This window comes from Bombus fervidus, chromosome 7 (genome assembly GCF_041682495.2).
Source record: "Bombus fervidus isolate BK054 chromosome 7, iyBomFerv1, whole genome shotgun sequence".
Classification (NCBI taxonomy): Eukaryota; Metazoa; Arthropoda; class Insecta; order Hymenoptera; family Apidae; genus Bombus; species Bombus fervidus.
The window spans coordinates 16,826,742-16,846,113 of NC_091523.1; the positions used below are offsets into that span (position 1 = coordinate 16,826,742).

The following is a 19,372-nucleotide window of genomic DNA, read 5'->3' on the forward strand; positions in this document are numbered from 1 at the left end:
ATTTCGCTTACGATTCGCGTTTCTACGTTCTCTGCACTGACATATCTAATTTCTTCCAATTTACGAATTAAATTTTTTTTTGCAGAGTTGAATTATTTGAGCGCGTACACGCGCGCGCATGTATGCATGGTCGCCAGCTAAATCTATTAGCCGCTTCTCATTCGCTTTCGCTTGCAATACATATTAGCAGTGATAGTGGTTGGTGATGTAGTTGCGCGGGACGGGATAGAGAGAATGGCGAAGACAATGAGAGAGGGGAGGAAGAAAGATCGCGGATGTTGGCGAGAAACTCGTGATCTGCTCGTCTCTTATCCCCTCGTTGCGTAGATAGTTGGGCATCGAGCCGAGATCGGACATGGAACATCGAAAGCATTGGGCATTGGGCATCGAGCATCGAGCATCGAGCATCGAGTACCGTGGATAGTCGAGAGTAACGAACGCGACCCCCGCTCGTCTCCGATCGGTTAAAAGTTCTCGCACGACTCGCGACTACTGTCTCTCTCGTCTCTCTCTCGGTCCGATTATCGCTCGACACGCGCGTCCTAGCTTCTACCAGTGGGGAGGCGCCACGCTAGAAAGCAAAACTCGGGAACATCGTTGTCTCGTAATCGCGATCGTTTCACCGAGAAAAGTATCGAAGATCGTAGTTTGTTCGCGGCAAGAGGCGTCGCGACGCTATTGACCGCGACGCGTCGCGTCGCGTCGCGGCTTTCTTTTACCATTCGTTAGTAGTAAAAGTACAAGAATGGACGAATCTGGAATCGACATGGGTTTCGATCTGGCAGCTATTACCGCTGATTTGGAACATCGCGAAGCGGATCTCTGCGATCGTCTATGTCAGGAGAAACAGAATGGAATAATTGGTATCGATGAATCGGATTGCGGTAACAAACAAGACAATGGGCATAGAAACAACCACGACGATTGGGAACAAGCTCTATCTTTTCTCTCGACACCGCTGCAAGACATCATGTACTACGAATTAAAAAGTCGAGCGCCGAATATCGACAGGTACGTTGCTCCAAACTTATGATCACGATACACGAGCACGTTTATACGGGTCAAGGTTCAAATCGTTTCTTAATCCGAACAGTTTCACGATATCAATTCACCGTTTGCAACTTCTTGAAGTTACATTCTTTACTCGTCTCCGTCATCTGTGCGCTCGTTTCTTGCTTCGGCTCGAGTCGGCTCGATTCGTCGTACATCGAGTCGACTCGGTTTCGATTCGGCTTGATTCGCCTGTCTACCGCCGCTCTCGCACTTTCGATCTTAATTTCGATCTTGGAAGAAAAATCTCTCGATTCTGGAATAATCCGTACCTCTGACGTTCCGTAGAATTTAAATCTCTATTGCCAAAACATTTAGAAAAGTTTCATCCCGTGGAAAATTGGTTCGCGTGACACACGGGCACGTGTCGATGTTGAAAATAATACTCGCTCGTCGATCGAATCGTCTTCCGAAGTAATTCGCTACAAACCTAAAAATCCGAAAAGAAACGCCTTAGGTGATGGTTGGGTAATTTAATTGCCGTGTTTTGCATTCTTCGAATCGGCGGTGTTGACGTCTAGTTGATGGTTGGTGTTTAAGCGACGAACGAGATTTGGCGCGGATACGCGAATGCGCGACAGTGGCGAGATGCGCGAGCGAAATCGAAAGGGTGGAAAAGAGATAAGAGTAACGGATCCAGGTTTAGAGCAACGATCGTTGGTTTTTTCATAGCTAACAGCGTGGTGGTCGTCGACGATGCCGAAGATAACAAAATAAGACATCTGGCTTAGTAGCGTCGCGGCTCGTCGCGTCGGCTAGTTTGGCCGTAAAACGTCTTCACCTCCTTCGGAGGACATGCAAGAGATATCCGAGACAGTGCGGCAAATCGTCGAATTCGAGGATTTAGTGTCGCGATTGAATCGAATAAACGACGTTGGACGTCCGTTGACCAATAACCGTTCCGTTATCGAAGGAAGAATCGGCACCGCGATTACACTACCGACAACAACTATAACGGCTACGTTAACGAGAACAACGACGACAAAGTCGTTGTCCAATTGGACGAGTAATACTGGCTCGTTGCTAGGTCCGCGTTATGTAGTTGCGGGATCGGTGGCTGAATTTGAATCGGAATCGATATCAAAATTGGGTACGGTGCCTGTGCCGGCGTCGGCGCCAACGTCGACGTCGGCATCGGTAGAGTTTACGAGCAAACAGCAATCACCATCGTTTAGCTCGATTCCACTGTCGTTATCGTCGTCCGTGCATTCTTCGCACATCGAATCTGCCGTAAAGTCCGTCGTTGATCGAGCGTTCAATTTCTCGTCTACCTTGGATCGTCAACGGAAAGACGGAAAGGTTGGACAACGTGAGCAAGAGCAACGCGTGCGCGTGAACATCGGTATCGACGAGGATCTGCGCATGATCCTCGAAATGGATCCGTCGATCGTTGACGGAACGCCGACGGCGTCTCCGTTGCACGGCAATTCTCGGAACAACGGTCACGTTGCGTTTGCCCGACCATTACGATCTACTCGCCCACAAGGCTGGTACAGAACTGTTAAAAACGGTTCGAGTTTCATTCAACGCTTTGCATCTTTTCATTTCTTATCATATCCGTATTCAACCTGATTTTTCAATTACGTTACGTCCTTTCGTTTTTTTTCAGCTACTCTCCTGCCCAGTTACCGTTACGCCTTCTAACTCCCACTCTCCCATTTCGTCTCTATCTCGCTCTCGCACTTGCTCGTCTGCTCGTTACTATCTATCTATCCTATCTAAATCTTTTATTCGTTCTGGCTTTTGCTTGTTCAACCTTGCTCGCCAAATAGCGACATCTTCCTCGTAAGATCGTTCTTCTCGCCGAACATGTGTGTCCATTTCCGTTTACCGCTACGTCTACATTCTTCTCGACTGTAAACATTGCATCTAAATATAAATGCGTCCTTGGTTCTTACACGTAGATGTGTTTCGTGAACCTGGCGGTGTACCGCAAGTATATCGTGCACACGAGTCTCGTCGTTTCCTCGCGTCTGTGCTTTTCGTCTCCCATATTTTTCCTCTTTTTCCGTTTCGTACTAAACATACACAAGAGTCGATCGTTTTATCCTGTCACAGACGAAGGAAAATAATGTTCCTTTTTCAAAAGGAAGTGCGACAGTGGTTATAGCAGCGACTCGATATCGCTGGCCGGTAAATCGTAAATATCGTTTTACGTGTGCGCAATTCGTTCGTTATGTATTTTACACGTTACGTTACGCTTATCCATCCTTGTTTCCTCTTCGAAATTTGTTCACTGTCACCAAGCGATAGATATTCATATCTCTGTCAAGTTGTTTTCGATCGTTTCTCAATATATACGTTTAGTAGACTGCGGACTTTTATGCAAATTCATACTACTACAGCTAAGGAAAAGCAATCTAAAAGCAAGATTTCTTTCCTTTTTTTTTTTTAAATATTATAATGGAAAGTTTACCTTAGAAATTTCACCATTTACCGTTTTAACTTTGAATCGAAACGAATTGAAATTTACCATTTCAATTTCTCACAAGTGTATAAAAATTCGTAAAGAAGAATAACGTTCGCCGGTATTTTCCCTCTATGGTAAAGGCTAGATGAATAGAAATGAAAATAGTTGATTGCCAACGCGACAAAAGCGAGATAGAGAGGAAAGGCACAAAAGCGTAAGAACGACTTACAATTAGAAAGAGAGAGAGAGAGAGTGAGTGAGAGAGTGGGGGGAGGGGAAGAGAAGCAACGAATAGATATAGAGCAACTCGGTTAGTTTTCGCCGAAGATGATTACGTAACGCAGTTGCGACAAACATGCGAAATGAACGGGATCCCGATCGCTTCGAGACAGAAAGCAGCGACAGAAACGCGTTGTGCTTTCGATGTATTGTTCGGAAGAGAAGATCGCCACTCGGAGGACAAGAATCGCGTCTCGATCCAAATTGCACAATATCTCTATTTTGGTTTTCTTATGGCTATAATTTGGCAGTGTTCCCAAACCGGGAATACCTTTTAGGCGATTGGTACCACCTCCTCTTGGTAAACCGTCGATTCGCCATGCGATTTCTGCGCGTCTATTTTTTGCATGGAACTCTGCTCTGTAAATGGGCATAGATTTCTACACCTTTGTCGTTTACCGATCCTCGTATCAATTATAATGTATATGCGAGTATTACATCAACCGAAATGGTCTCTTTACTTTTGTTCGGATATTATAAATACTAGCACGAACACGATCGCGCCAAGTTACGGAAATAACGGCGAAAGAAAATCGTTTCGACGCTGTGTCGTAGATTTTGATGTTAATGAACCGCGCCTTGATTCTTGATACGCGCGTTCTTTCATTTATTTTTTACATTTCGACGGTTGTAGCTGTTGGCGCACGTTGCTGCAACTTTTATGCGCGTACACGCGTTTCAAATATTTCCATATTTCGTTCTTGACTTTAGTGGAGCAAACTACGGAACGATCATGGGACAGAGAAGGTACTGCTCCCTCGACATTTTCTCGGCATTTTCCTCTCACTCCTACGAGAAAGAAAAACCAAATTGATTAGTCGTGGCTGCTAGTAAAGAAGTTAAAAACGAGTAGCTGGTTCTAACAAAGATTCGTTAATCGTGTCCAACGTATAAGCGGCTCGTACATCAGCTTGGAGAAGGAAGCTAAAATTTGATGCATAAAATCGATTCGTTTCCGATGGCTTTCAGTCCACCGACGTTTAAAACTGCGACGCCCACATCGCGTACGCAACTGAAGCTCCAGCTGATGCGAGAGCAGCTGCAGGAGCAAGAGAGGCGAGAGGCTGAATTCCGTCAGAACTTGCAGCAACAAAGACCAACTACCGCCCCTCCTAGACCCGTACCCACTACTACGCTGTCGACTATCGGGGTAGATGTACCACCGCAAGTCTTACAGGTATGTATGTATGTATTCTTCTTATCATTTCTCTTATCTTCTTATCATTGACTCCGATTCTACCCTTCGTCTTTCGTCTATCTTATTTTTATACCACGTATCGTCCCGTGAATACTCTTCTTCTCTTGTCTTTTATATTTGTTACGCGCTCGTGTACGTTCGAACGCGACAATGCAACGTGTGTGCAAACACGTGTTTCAGAAAAACAGACGATTCAAAGTTTTAACGTTTTCACAGCGTAGCACAATCGAAGGCGGAAGGAGGGGAAGAAACATAAAATACCGTCCCTTTCTTAGCCAAAGGCACGATAAAGACAGACGAACTAATACGATTCCGGTGCACTTTCGAAGTAATAGCGTAAGAAACCTACAGTGTTCGACCTTATTGCATATTTCTGCAAGCTTTAGCCAACACTGCCGATAAGACCAGAAATAGAATAGAAACACGTGTCACTCGGTAACGATCATCGAAACTAGTAGTCGTTTCTTCGAATAAAAACAAACGCGAAATGCGGTTTAAAGAAAGAGGGCCGATAGATTAAACGAGTGGCGCCACTTTTTGTTCACAGGTACGAACGCTATTGGAAAATCCGACGCGTTATCACGTTGTTCAGAAGCAGAAGAATCAAGTGCGACAGTATCTTCACGAGTCGTTTCGCGGCAATGGTACCACCGGCGACGAAAGCGTTCTCGCAAGAAATTCCGTGGAAGCCGTGCCAACGTCTGCGCCGATGGTTGTCCAGAGCGCACCACCGGGACCAACCGTGCACCATCCAAAGCCACAGCATCCTCACCTGGCCTCGTACCCACATGGTCCCACGGTATTGTCGCACGTTAATCCGCTCGCGGCCAGTCCAGATCCTGCGACCGGTGCCATGTCACCAGGACTTTCCAGTGTCGCAACCAGCAACTCCGAGGTAATTTAATACGTCTACCCGTTGCCTATCGATTTATCATTGTCTTTGAATTCGTGCTCCCGATTCGTACAACATCTAATATTCCGTTGGAACTATCGGAATAGGAAAGATTGCAAAGCGCAAGGGTAAGAGAAAGGATTGTTCGATCGTTATAAGACAAAAGTCATTTTTCTTACAATTCAATGTTTTTCAATGTTTTCGTTCAATTTTCTCACAATTGCTTAGCTCGACTCGAATAATCTTGCTTTACTCTAGGACGCTCGGTTCGTACAAAGTATCGGAAAACGGTAATGGAAAGACACGAAATTTAGGGAAATCGAAGCAGAGAGACAAACGGCGAAGAACCCATCGACGCCACGAGCGTTTATCGCTCCGTTTCCTTCGCGTATCTCTGCCAAATCATGCGTATGCGCGTGTCCGTGTACATAAGAGCGTAACAGAATTTTGGCTTTTTAGAGCGAAAATAAAATCGTAGAATGTACTTTCACCTGTTTCGTTCGCTAAACGTAACGATTAAACAGCTGGAAATCATTGTTACGATCGTACTTGGCAGCTCGAAGGTCGAACCGATCGATCGATCGATCATTCGCTCGCTCGCTTTCTTTTTCTTTGTTATTCGTGCGGCATCGAAAGTCGCACGGAAATTGTAATGCTTTTTATTGGTTGCTCGACGACGACACGTGTCGTATCTTCGCGAAAATAACTGGTTCATTTGCAATTGATTCTTTTTTTATACGATGCATAAATGTTTTTTGTTGCCTTATTTTTTTTTATTTATTACATCGGCAATTTTCTTCTCGGAATTTTTATTTAACGTTTTATCGAGGCTCTTAAAAGCGAACAACGCGAGGAACGAACTACTGGCATTGAGTCTACGTCAGAAATGGATTACGTTACACGTATCTCCGTTGAAACGAACGAAGAACGTAAACGCGGCTCTCTTCGTAATTCGCTGTTAATTTTATCGGTTGAAACCTGTTACATTGCTATTTTTTAGCTATGCTCACGAGGTCGTTGCATGCGATATTTTTCGATCCCGCAACACAACTGGGTTAACGGAGAATACCTAAGGCGCGTCGTACGGTCAGTGCGAGAGTAGAATACATAATAGTACTGGACGATAGGAGAAATTGGTCGCGACACAAGCTTCGACAACTGTCGTAAAATTATTTAAGCAAAGAACGTATCGAGTACGATTTGCCGAGGAGACAGGAAGAATCTAAAAAAAAAAAAAACGACGCATAGAGAAGCAAACACAAAACTTAAAATGTCGTTCACGAGATATTCGCGACGAGCTAGAACTAGGAATTTTATTATGGCAGGCAATTCGCAGTAGCCAGGAAAATATTTACAAATACCCTGCGTGACTCGAACGAATGGCTGGAACGATGAAAGGATAAACGACGAAGGATGGAAGAACGCGCCGACGAAAGGGATCGAGCGAATATCCTACTTCGAAGCTTAGATCGGTCAAGTTTGAATTCCAGCGAGTCGAAGCGGTCGAGTGAACCAACAACGAGCGTAGAAATTTGAAAGGATATTGCATTGAAATCAGATAAATAGCAAGTTCAAGCTAGGCAAGCTGTTTCTAGTTACTGGAATCCAAGCCGTTTGAATTCGATTCAACTGGACTAATTTGAACGAGGCTTAAATGACGAATGATAGAAATGAAAATGCGCGTCTGCCATGTGGCCGTAGTAGTGCCGTAGCTGTAGCCTAATAGTAGGGGATAATGGGTAGAAGCGGTAACTTAACGATAGCCGATAGCGCAGCGGGCGTGGGGCATGGCGATGCTCGTAGCTCGTGGCGCGTGGCGAGCATTCGAGCAGCAGCGAGTAGTAGCGAGCAGTAGCGAGCAGTAGCGAGCAGTACCGAAACGAGCCGATCGACGGTGGAAGTTCGGGTTCGCGCGAGAGCAAACCTTCGTGGAGCGTCGTTTACCTCGACGGTGGTTCGATGTTTGTTTCGCGAAGCGATCTTCCGTGCCGTCTCGTTTCTTCGATTTGTCAGAGCGATCGACGTTTTCACGACGGGCCAACAAGGGGTGAGAGAAGAAGGAAGAGAAAACATCTTCCCGCCACAGATCATTCGACGCGGAAATTTTCCACGCGATCAACGCGTCCATCGTGTGGCAACACCCGGTAACGATGTTTCACGACGAGGAGATCCGCGATCGATGAATCGCCGAACGATCTCGCTCTGGTTAAGAACAACGTCGGTGCGATATTCGTTTTAAGCCGACCACCAGCACGTAACTAGTCACCATCCATCGATACGGTAAAAGCGATTTTCTGGCTACGACAGATCCGATTTACAACCGAAGGAGAACGATAGAGTTGAACGCCGATCGTTTTTGAGTTTATCGCTGCCAATTGGAACCGATAACGACTCTTTTGGACGACAGATCGTTGTAAAGCGTGACGTATACGTATATTTCGACTCGACGTACTATCGACTAATATCGAGTTATCTTCGCGTATACTCCACCTGTTCGTCGCTCGTCGTCTATCATCCGCTCCCTGTTCCCAACTCTCCCGCCGTTCCCGTTTAACTCGGAATCCCACTTCGCTTCGCCGAGATCGTGAGATACGTTATTGGGTAACCGCAACCTTGAGGTACGCTTAATCGTAGGTAGCCGAGTCGCGACGGAGTGGCGGTACGAGGAGAAAACGCAAGGTTGCTACGAAACAACGTCGTCGCATCGGCAAAACCTTCGAGTCCAAGCCCGAGTCCGAAAAATGCACTCGTTCTTCGTCGATCGGTTATCCGCATTCGTATTCGCTTTCGCGCTCGTTCTAGCACCGTTACTTTGACACGTATTCTTCGCACAGGAACAATCGTTTGTCCTCTTGAATGCCAATCCACCCCGTTATCAAGATCGTAGCTACAATTATATTCGAGTATCCTTCGCGACCGCCACCGATTAAGAGACGTTTACTTTCTTTCTCTCCTACTGTTGTTTCGGTGTTTCGATTATCGTGCGCGTGTACGTTTCGAGTGCCAGCCACCGAACGCAGGAAAACGATTATTCATGAGGAGAGCGACGATCGGTTTTACGAGAAAATTTCCGGCAAATGGATGGACGAAGAGGAGAATAGTTAGCGGAACGCGCAACGTTAATCAGGAGTTACGATCGGCGCCAAGGATCTTCCTTTTGCAAAGAAGAAGACAGACGGAGGGCGGCGGAGAAACGGAGAAGGAAAGAGAACAAGAAGGACGATGACGTCGAAAGCGGTGGCAATGACGTTGACGACGATAGCGACGATGCTAACGACGACGATAACGACGATGATGACGACGACGTTGAAACTCGTCTGAGATCGCGAGCAAATAATTTCCATCGTCGGCTTCGCTTCAAGATAGTTTTAACGGTTGGGATGATTACCGTACCGTATATACGCTTCTTTGACATTCAGCGGAGAAGCGAATTTTACTGAATTACCAATCTTCTTTGCGTTTGCGAGTTCAAACCCACGCGGCTCCACGCCACGATCGCGCGCTACTAGCCACGTGCGTCAACGCGTACTACACGTGCGCACATGTCTCTAGTACTTGACCGCACGAATATACATACGGTGCTTCTTACTTTTTCGTTCATCGGATCGATTTCAAGCAACGACAACATGCCAGTGTTCAATATAATAACCCGAAGGTGTAAGGTGAGTTTCATTCGATTCGTTAAACTATCGGTTATCGCAACCAAGCGATTCGAGATACGTTCGTTCACTGATTTTGCTCGTATTTTACGCGCATCTCGACACGCTTCGTTTTCGTTAATTGCATCTAGTTACTCGCGTTATCGCGTTATCGCGTTATCGCGTTATTACGTTATCAACGCTGCATTTCACAACGCAAACGAGTAGACGGACGGATGAGACGTTGAACGGATCGAAGCGAAAGGCAAGATGAAAGACGATGGCAAGATGAATTTGAAGAAAATTTAATACGTTTACGTTTCGTTAGATCGATTCTTATTTGCGAAATAATCGACTGTCAAAGATCGATATCGATTAAGTCGGTGTAATCAGCTCTTATCGCATCCTTTATTGTTTTAACAAAAGACCATCGTAAGCGTGACATCTAAAAAATTCACAAATGGCGATGGATTGTTTACGTACTTTTGATCTTCCGTATTTCGTATTTTCTGCATATACATGTACCTATATGTATGTATCCTTATATACATATATATGTGTATATAGGATACAGCAGCGATCGATGCGGTTCGCGTAATCACCAGCTGGTAGATCTTTGGCAACGGCACATCGCGACCTCTCATCTTACGAAACTTCGTTGCTATAATTTGGAATTTGGAATTTTCTTTTACTATTCAACGTATATTCACGGCGAGGATGCGTAAGATAATCGTGATAAGCGTCAGCATTTCCGACCGCTCGGCCGAGCATATAAATCTTTCTCGATCAAGGATTGAAAACGCTTTTCAAGATAACGACAATCGCTTCGATAACAGCTTATCTAGGTAAAAACACCTAAATACTACGAACATTCTGAGCGATGCCATACTTACGTTTCGTAACGAACAACTTTGTTTGTACGAAGTCAGAAACGCGAACACATAACCGATACGAATACGAACAGGCATACAACATAGACGGCGGATCAGCGAGAGGATGCCAGTCGCGATGGAAGTGCACATATGTACAACGTGTTAGCATATTTATTACGGAAACCGCCCTCCGACCATTTTCGTTTAATCGCTCTCAGCCGATTGCAAGGATAGCTTCTATCGCAGTTAACCGGTAGTCTGTGAATTTTTACGCGTTTACGGGAAATTCCAAGTCGCTACAATGTACCGAATGCACATGAATATAGAACGCAAAAGTTCTACTTGAATTCTATTTGTTTAATTACGTTCGTAAAAATAGGAATTTCTATAAATACTCGCAGTCTACGAAAGCGGATAGTATTTTCAACGGACGTACGAACGAGAAAGAACGTCGTGTATCCGATACAATGCTAACGTCGTTTTTCACTTGCGTGGCGAAAGATATAACACGATATGACGAAACGAGATGAAACATTAGAACGTAAGACCAGACACGACTTCGACTATGATAATTGTTTTATCCGATGTGACATAAACAATAGCGATTTCGATCATTTTTTCCAACTCTGCTTCACCGACTATCTGTAATTACCGATATCTTTCATATTATCGTTTAATCGCGTTTAGATTATCAGTAGCTGAAACATAAATGAAATTCCAGCGATCGACTAGGTTCCCTTTATTAAGGCGCCTACTCGGTTCCCTTTATCGATCGACTTTGTCGTTTTCTTTCTTTCTTTCCTTTTCATATTTTTCATATTAGATCGCTTTCTCTCGTACGATTTAAATCTATCCTTTGGCTCCGCCTTTTGCAACCGTTGTCTTTCTCGCACAACGCGTTCTATCGGCACGTTCTTCCACGGACAGACATCGGTTATTGTTGTTACGTAATATTTACGTAACTTACACGTACGCAACTTGAATAGCCATAAGCGCCGTACGCTGAGCACCGATGCTCGCGATCTCAACCCGTTTTATATCGTTTCCTCTGAATTTGTACCACTCTGCCCTCCTTTTTCATAACCGTTTAATTTTTCTATCACGTTTCTCTTCTTGCCTTTTTATCGTCTTTCTTTTTTTTTTTTTTTGCTTAACGCTTTCTCTCTCTCTCTCTCTCTCTATTTCACTCTCGTTTGTTCAAACCTGATCTATCACTGTCCCATTAAAACGTTCTTTGACCATCGACAGCAATCGAATCGACGATCGTCGATGGAGAGAATACGAAGAATTGCGAATAAAGTCCACGAGATTCGATAAAATCGCGACAGTATGTACGATATAGGTGCGAGAACGTTCTTCCTGTTATCAAATCCGCTTAACAGAGCAAACTAAGCGTGATATAATCAAATTGTTTTTCCGAAAATATTACATCCTCTATGATATTTCTTTCGTTCGAAGGTTGCATCAGATATACGGCGAATGAATCGATAGAGGAAAAACGCAAAAAAGGAAATGGTACGGAGAAAATGCGATATGACAATTAGCTTCGACAGCGATTTTAACGTGAACTCGTTTGCTGACCCCGCGTCGAAGCAAAATTGCATCTAGTCCTCCTTCCATCGATACATCGATAAAGTATAAATTGAAAAGGCGTTCGAAGACGATTGAAATACAATAGAATCGCGTACCCTGTGTCGTGTGTAAAAGTACATATCGCGATGGGATTTTTATTTATCGTCCGAGAACGCGGACGATGCGAAAGTTGAGTATAACCGTTTGGTCATATGAAATTTGTATGATTACAGGCGGAGGATCTTTTGGACGACATCCTGTCGTTCGAAGCCAACTCCCTAGGCGATAATTTAAAAGACAGCCAGTCAGGAAGTCTGTCTAATATTCCAGAGTTACAAATCAAGCCCGAACCTCTGTTGCTTACCGATGCTGAGATACACGCGCTTGCCAAAGATCGACAAAAGAAAGATAATCATAATATGAGTAAGTAAATACGATCGACTATCGGACATACGTATGCGGTGACGGTAACCTGTTACTAGTAATTATTAGCAGTATGCGAAAAACCGTAATACATTCGTACGTCTCTATTTCGGTGCTCGTTGTTCGCTCGAAACAACTGAAACGGTCATTTGAATTGTAAACGAATTAGAGACGGGTTCCTCTTCCTGCGATCGTGTAAAATCTGATATATCCACGTCAAATATCCATGGAGCGGAACGTAATTGCTTCGTTTCTGATATTCGTGCTTCTTCGACGAGATAACTCTTTTTGTTATGCCAGTACACTGGTTCATACGTAGGCGAATATATAAAGTATACTAATGCAGAATACGATAGGTTGTATCGGCGCGAATTAGAAATTTGCAGAATAATAACGTGAAACTAGAAATGGCAATTTTATAAAATTAGAGTAGGAGTTAATTTCGTCTATTTATTATTAGTAGCCGACATGGTTGTCGTTAATCAACGCGGCTGCTGTCGATGCTGCTTACCATCTGAACGCCAGCTTTCGCGCGCCGGCACTCGATATGAAAATATGTAAAAATATTTTCAGACGCAACTGCGATATCCTAATTATAATTCATATTATTATTATGATTTTCAGTCGAGAGACGGCGACGGTTCAATATCAACGATAGAATCAAAGAGCTCGGCACTCTCTTGCCTAAAACTAACGACCCGTAAGTACGTTTTTCAATTTCATGATCGTTTACCGCGTATCGCTAACACAGCAACAAGCATCTAACTCCTTTGCAATTTCTAGAGAACGAAATGCTCGATAAGATTAGTAAAACACATTATGTACGAAGAGCGTTGCTCGTCGCGCAGAATATATCGTTCACAGACGAAAAACGTACGTAGACAATTTTTTGCAAAACGAACTTGCTACCGAAAACGTAGGTAGTAGCTTTCGACGTGAAATATTTAATCAATGGGTCGCTTATTCGTCGTCTTTAATCTCTGCAACATTTTTCATTGCCGAGTATCTCGAAAACGACGTTTACGTCATTCTTCTTGACACGTTCTCTCGTTTCTTTTCTCAGCTTACGCTGCCTTCGTCATGAGTCGATATTAAACTTATAAATCTTACGAATAGATGGATCATCATCAGAATGGAAAGGCGAAGGAGCAACGAAAAACCTGAAACAACTTCTCGAACCTAAATTCGTTCGATCTCGTGTCTCCCTGTATCCTGCGTCTTGCATTGCGTAATAAGTTTCCGGAGAACGAAATAACGAGCGATACTTGGTACGGTCGAGTACCGAAGCATCGCCTTCTTCCAAGATTAGCATCGCACGAAAGAAAGATGCGCGGAACTGCGAGTAGACCGTGTTACCGTGTCTCGAGTCTCGCCTCGATAACGAAACGAGTCTAAGTACAATGGCAAACATTCTGATACGACCCCGTTTTCCAAAATTCTCTCTCTTTCTCACCGCCGATCGATGTCTCTTGGCTGGCGTTACCTATGTATCTTCCGTCTCGTTTGTGTTTGATTTTATGCGGTCGAATTATGCGTCTAACATGGAACGATAAGAAAATATCGAATTGCATTTGTCCAACTTTATCGATGGGATTCTAAAATAAATGAGAATACATCTTGGAGGAGGAGCGAAATTTTTATTCGTTCGAACGATTTCTTTCCGTGATAGCTTCTAAGAGTTGAAGATCTAATGGAACGTGTCTGGCGAAGAAAGGAAGACACGGCGAATCTTTGATAACGCGACTTGAACAGCGTAACATCGTAGTCAACTAATTTTCGCTTGTTGCAGATATTATGAGATCGTGCGAGACGTGAGGCCGAACAAGGGAACGATTCTGAAGTCTTCGGTCGAGTACATAAAATTGTTAAAAAACGAGTTGACAAGGATGAAACAGAACGAGCTGAGACACAAGCAACTGGAACATCAGAATCGTCGACTCCTTTTACGAGTTCAAGAGTTGGAGTTGCAAGCGAAGGCGCATGGTCTTCCGGTGACTGATTTTAGTTGGGCCTCGACTTCCGGTAGCATGTTGAACACCTTTCCTCGAAACAAGCTCGAGCAACGCAAGGTAATCGAATTTCCATATATACCATCGGTCATAAAAGAATTAGGACATCCGTTGATATTCGATACAAAATTCCATATTTCCTACTGCTTTTACTTCTTAGTTCTTTACGAGCGTATGCATTGAAAAAAGAAATTGAAATTTTTATCCGTGGTCCTAATTCGACGGCCCATATTATTCTCTCTTGCTTTATCACGAACGTCGTTTGTCTTCTCTCAGGAACGAGGTGAATATGTACATATTCTCGATGGTGTGCATCCTCGCGCAACGACGACTGTCACGATATCGCGGCTGCTATGAATTTCGTCAAGGTTATGCCGATCAACACCGATATGTACCGCTGATCGTTTCACGATCCTTGATCCGAATAAACGCTCGCTTCGTTCCCGAGACTGGTTTCATAATTCGCATGTGTTCCGATCAGACTGCCAGCTACGAAATCGCTCGTCTTGCTCTCTCTCTCTCTCTCTCTCTCTCTCTTTTTTTCTTCCCCTCTTCCTCTCTCTCTGTTTCCTTTTTTACGAGTGTGCGTGTACAAATAAATAGTTCTATCACATCCTCTTCTCCCTTGTTACCGGTGTTTCGACCAAGCACCATGTTACCGTTCGTTCTTCCGTTGTACGCGTATTCTTATTGTCAGTCTGTCTTTTCTTTATTCTTTTTGTCGTTCTAATATTTCACTCTCTTTTTCCCTCCGCATCGATTCGCTCTTCTTCCTCTACCTCGCGTTTCTTGGATTCGCGTCGAGTACTTGTGTCAATCATTCTAATCCTACGTTACAAAACTATCCAATCGCGGAAATGACTTATCTTATCGTAATTTGGAAGCATTAGGTATATTTTTACGTACGGTATTCTATTTTTTTTTTCCTTTTTTATCTAATTGCGTTTTCCTTAAATATTCGCTTGTCGACGACGGAAACCAGTGAATTCGTCGTAAAAGTCTTAAAAGGCTATGAGTCGATTCGTTGGTCGGACTGTCAGTCCTGTCGAGTTTAAGCGAAGGAAAAGATTCTCGAAACGACGCGTTGCTGCGGATAAAATCCAGTCGGTATATCTATAAGCGATTTGTTGGTTCGATGAAATGCGAACGTTGATAAAAACGCAATTTGAATAAAGCGAACGTCTCTCGCTGCTGTTCGTTCGCGATTACATCGAACGAAAGTGTTGAATAATATCCACCGTATATTCACGTATAATTTATCTCTATCGTTCATTCGCGCGAATTGAAAATATTTCGATGCTACATGACGATTAGCTTCGGTTATCACGCTCGAAGATTACAAGGGAAAGACACGATAAGTCGCATTTTCCATCCTTCGCGAGACAACAGTTTTAAAACTCGGAGTATCGTCTCAACTAATCTCGCATTACCGAATTTGTCGTTTTATTTGATTTTCGGATTTAGCATGTACGTATTTTTCTACCTCCTCCACAATTAAAAAATAATATTGTTTTGTATTAAAACATCGAAGGTACCGAAGCACCGTTTGTCTTAACAATCGTTCCTTTGGTTGCACCCAACAGGGTCTTTCCATTCTTACGAGTTTTATATAAAAGATTAAACAGAAATGTACTTATCGTTCTTTCTTCGTGTGGTCTACGTTTTGTTAATAAATAGAAGCAGATTGTTCGTTGTAAAGACATGTTATTTTTGTGTACCAAACAGATTCCAGAATTGGTTACGGAAGAAGCAACGAGCTTAAGTATGTCGCAGTTGGAAGATCTGATGGAGGACGATGGAAACGGTCCGATTCATAGCGGCGACCCGATGCTCTCCTCGCCTCATTTACCGCCGCTAAGTCCGGCACAGGCTGGCTGTCAACACGCCCTACCAGACGAAGATACCCTTGGTAGTTTGGCACCAACCACACCGAATTCCTCCTCCGATATGGACATTGTCGCGTAACAGGATGCGAGCGTTGATAGCGCTCCGAATAATCAATTAATATATTTTTCAATCGGAAGGACGTTCGAATTTTATCGTAACAAGAAAGTAACAAACGCGATACAATCGATACTAAGCGATGCGAACGTCGCATCCTTGTGTCTGATTAACAACGTACATGTTATGTGTTGTTCTTGTCCTTTTTTTCAACGGCTGGCCGTTACATAAATACGTATTATAAATCGTAAGTCTATGTAAAAAGATACTTAGTATAATCGTATAATGATTCTTGAGAAAATTCACGTACTTTCACGCATTCAAATAGTTGGAAAAGCAAAAAGGTTCTCGAACTCGTATTCGCATGGTTGCTTTCCATGGCAACCATCGATCCCTTACAGGTGTCAAATACTTATGGGATACACGTAACGAATAACGGATGCGATCAGCACCCAAGTTTTACGATAAATAAGCGCTCGCGCAGGTCGCGAGTTCATCGACGAACAAACAAAGAATTGAATGAAATATACTTTAAAATACTTTTTTGGAGTTGTCCAAAGTTACGAGAAATACTTTGGACGGCCCTTTTAATCTCTAATTTTTTTTCCAGTTCGATTACAGTCAGTGTTTCGCCGTATTGCGTTATGTCGCGTTTCGTCGCATTATTAAGAGCGAAACATACTGCGATACTCGAACCAGTTCGTTCAAGTGCCTTTTAATTTTCTTGTGTCATTCTCCTTCGCTACCCATTGTCTTAGTTGTTGGTAATGCGCGAAGATAATCAACTGCGTGTTTCATCATCCAACGATTTCGTTGACCGTTTTTAATGATTATTCGTTTCTTCCTATAAAATTTCTCGATTTAAAAAGACATTAGTGAACGGTACGTTCAGATATAGATATATATAATGGCGAGTACGGGCTAATTAAACTTGACACGTAGATCTAAGATGATAATCGATCAATTAGAAAAGAGACGATTCGATAACTCGAAGGAAAACTTGAACAAGTGCTGTAAACAAGATAAGAGAAGGTGATTTATTGAAAGACGAAAACTTACGTAGGAGAAAAGCCTGCGACAGAATATATATATTTTCTAAAGTATTTTGCGTCGGAAACAGCAAGCGATTAATGTTACTGGCGAATAATGTATGCTCTTATTCCATGGAGATGTCTCGTGTGCGCGAATAATATTGCTGTTCCCGTCGCTCTGTGATCCTTTTAATATATGTAATTAATCGCGTTTTACCTCGTTAATGCGTATTATTCGCTCACTGTTATCCGCGAAAAACCGTGCAAGAATCTCGTGATAGTTCTTCACGGTCACCGCGCGAAACTACAGAGTATATAAAGAGACGTTACAGAAAAAGTGTTTAATCATTTTTTCACGTTTTGTCTTTTCCTTTTCTTCTTTTTCTTTTGTTTATATATTCCCAATATTCTTCCTAGCATCTTAGCGATAGGCTCGAGTACCTGATAAACGATTTATGTCAATAATTTAATCAAAATAAGATATACTCTTCGTTTGGTATACGGTATTTTACATTTGCAATTCCTTTCCGATCGTCTCTGCGTAATCATTTTTAGAATATTCGTTTTTTCCGGGCAAATTTTAAATTGTTTTATAATTCTATCGGTTACCGAACGAATTGAAAAACCACTAGCCGTCTGTTACGTACAAAAATTATGTAAGAGATAGGTCGTATAGGTCGGAAAATTAATTAGATTCTAGCGCGATAGATTATTATGTTTAGCTTTAAAAGTTATTTTTTTGTCTTGCATGGCCTGAATTTTTTCCATTATTCTAATACAATTTCATAAGTTTCTAGTATAAAAGGTTATCACAACAGTCTCTTCTTAGTAGCCATGTGTTTCCTATTCGAAGTAACAATTTAAGATAATTATGTTTCGATATGTAACTACATTCTTAGTAGTTTACAAATGTGTCATAATCTCTGTTTTTTTTTTTTTTTTTTTTTTTCTTTACATAACTCCAACTTGTCTTTCTTAGTTATCTTATAATTTCTAAATGATTTTTCTCTTTGTTTATACACAATTGATTACATAATTTTTATTAAAAGAACCATATATTTTAGTAATACAAATTTATAACATTACAGAAAGGGTATGTTCCAGTCGGCTCTACTCTACAGACTCAAAGTTCCAACATGATTGAAACCGATACCAGAAAACTATAAAGAATTGAGCTAACTAAAAGGAGGCATCCATCTCAAATAGGTAATTTTTTACTTCGTTTGATACACAATTAATTTAGTGAAAATTCTAAACATGAAATTTTCATATTAATATCTTATTATATTATAGCGCATATTAAACCCTTGTTCCCCTTGTTTATTAAAATTCCTTCGGTTTTAATCTTTTTCAAGCAAACTGATTAAGATTCAACGCTTTATCGTTGACTCTTATCGATAGTTTGCAATATTAAAAATATGATGATTTTTGAGATAGTTATGACATTTTGTCATGCTATTATGGATAATCACCGACACTTAAAAGTTAACATTTATTAAATTTATTTATTTGTTGAGAAATACAATGTATATAATCATTACAGCAATGACTAAGTATGTGATTAAATTATCTAGGTGTAATTCTTCGAGATTCTCATGCAGTGGTTCAAATGCGTTTCCGCAGTGCAAATAAAATTCTCAGAATCGTCAAAAGTGTGGTGAGTTTTGATCTAGACTTACTTAGAAAACGTTTGGAAAGAAACGACGAAGGCAAAAACAGCATGTTGCTTCCTGTGGAGCCTAGAATCCATCGACTTGCTCGATATTACAAACCCAAGGGAGTTCTTCCAGCAAACTGGAAATATGGTGGGAGTTCCATTGCTAGCGTTCGTGTCGCTTAATTACTTTTACGAATTTTTGAACAGAATAAAAATTTAAATATAAGACTTGTGTTTTACTAATCAATTCATTCCAAATTCTCTATTTTCATTTATGTATATCCAACCTAAATACAGTTACTACCAATCTGGAATGAAATATCGGTATTTAAATACAAATGAAAAATCTTATTAGCGCAAAGATCATCGTGGTATAATATTATTTATAATAAGCAACGAA

General features: G+C 42.2%; 2 protein-coding genes across 6 annotated transcripts; both read left to right on the forward strand.

The window, feature by feature from the left end:
• Positions 1-197: 197 nt before the first annotated feature.
• Positions 198-17,652, forward strand: Mitf (transcription factor Mitf). 5 transcript variants are annotated; one of them, XM_072007541.1, is made up of 8 exons: positions 1,496-2,540; positions 4,709-4,916; positions 5,485-5,832; positions 12,145-12,334; positions 12,959-13,034; positions 14,124-14,403; positions 14,620-14,711; positions 16,069-16,283. In XM_072007541.1, the coding sequence occupies exons 1-7, from the start codon at positions 1,846-1,848 to the stop codon at positions 14,698-14,700; spliced, it is 1,878 nt and encodes a 625-aa protein (XP_071863642.1). In that variant the 5' UTR covers positions 1,496-1,845; the 3' UTR covers positions 14,701-14,711; positions 16,069-16,283. The 5 variants fall into 5 exon arrangements, with proteins under 5 accessions (XP_071863643.1, XP_071863645.1, XP_071863644.1 ...); XM_072007542.1 differs by lacking the exons at positions 1,496-2,540; positions 14,620-14,711 and adding an exon at positions 198-1,011 and having other exon boundaries at positions 16,069-17,652; XM_072007540.1 differs by lacking the exon at positions 14,620-14,711 and having other exon boundaries at positions 1,536-2,540; positions 16,069-17,652.
• On the forward strand, positions 17,234-19,198 carry LOC141445794 (small ribosomal subunit protein uS15-like). The gene is given in 4 exon segments (XM_074111831.1): positions 17,234-17,316; positions 18,404-18,486; positions 18,489-18,521; positions 18,890-19,198. Coding segments are annotated over 4 exon segments (465 nt in total). The 3' UTR covers positions 19,156-19,198.
• The last annotated feature ends 174 nt before the right edge of the window (positions 19,199-19,372 follow it).

Bases quoted from the DNA above. Each gene is read 5' to 3' on its own strand.
- Mitf (XM_072007540.1), top strand. From the start codon at position 1,846: ATGCAAGAGATATCCGAGACAGTGCGGCAAATCGTCGAATTCGAGGAT. The intron at 5,833-12,144 runs GTAATTTAATAC...GTATGATTACAG, and splicing joins TCGCAACCAGCAACTCCGAG to GCGGAGGATCTTTTGGACGA. The intron at 12,335-12,958 runs GTAAGTAAATAC...TATGATTTTCAG, and splicing joins GAAAGATAATCATAATATGA to TCGAGAGACGGCGACGGTTC.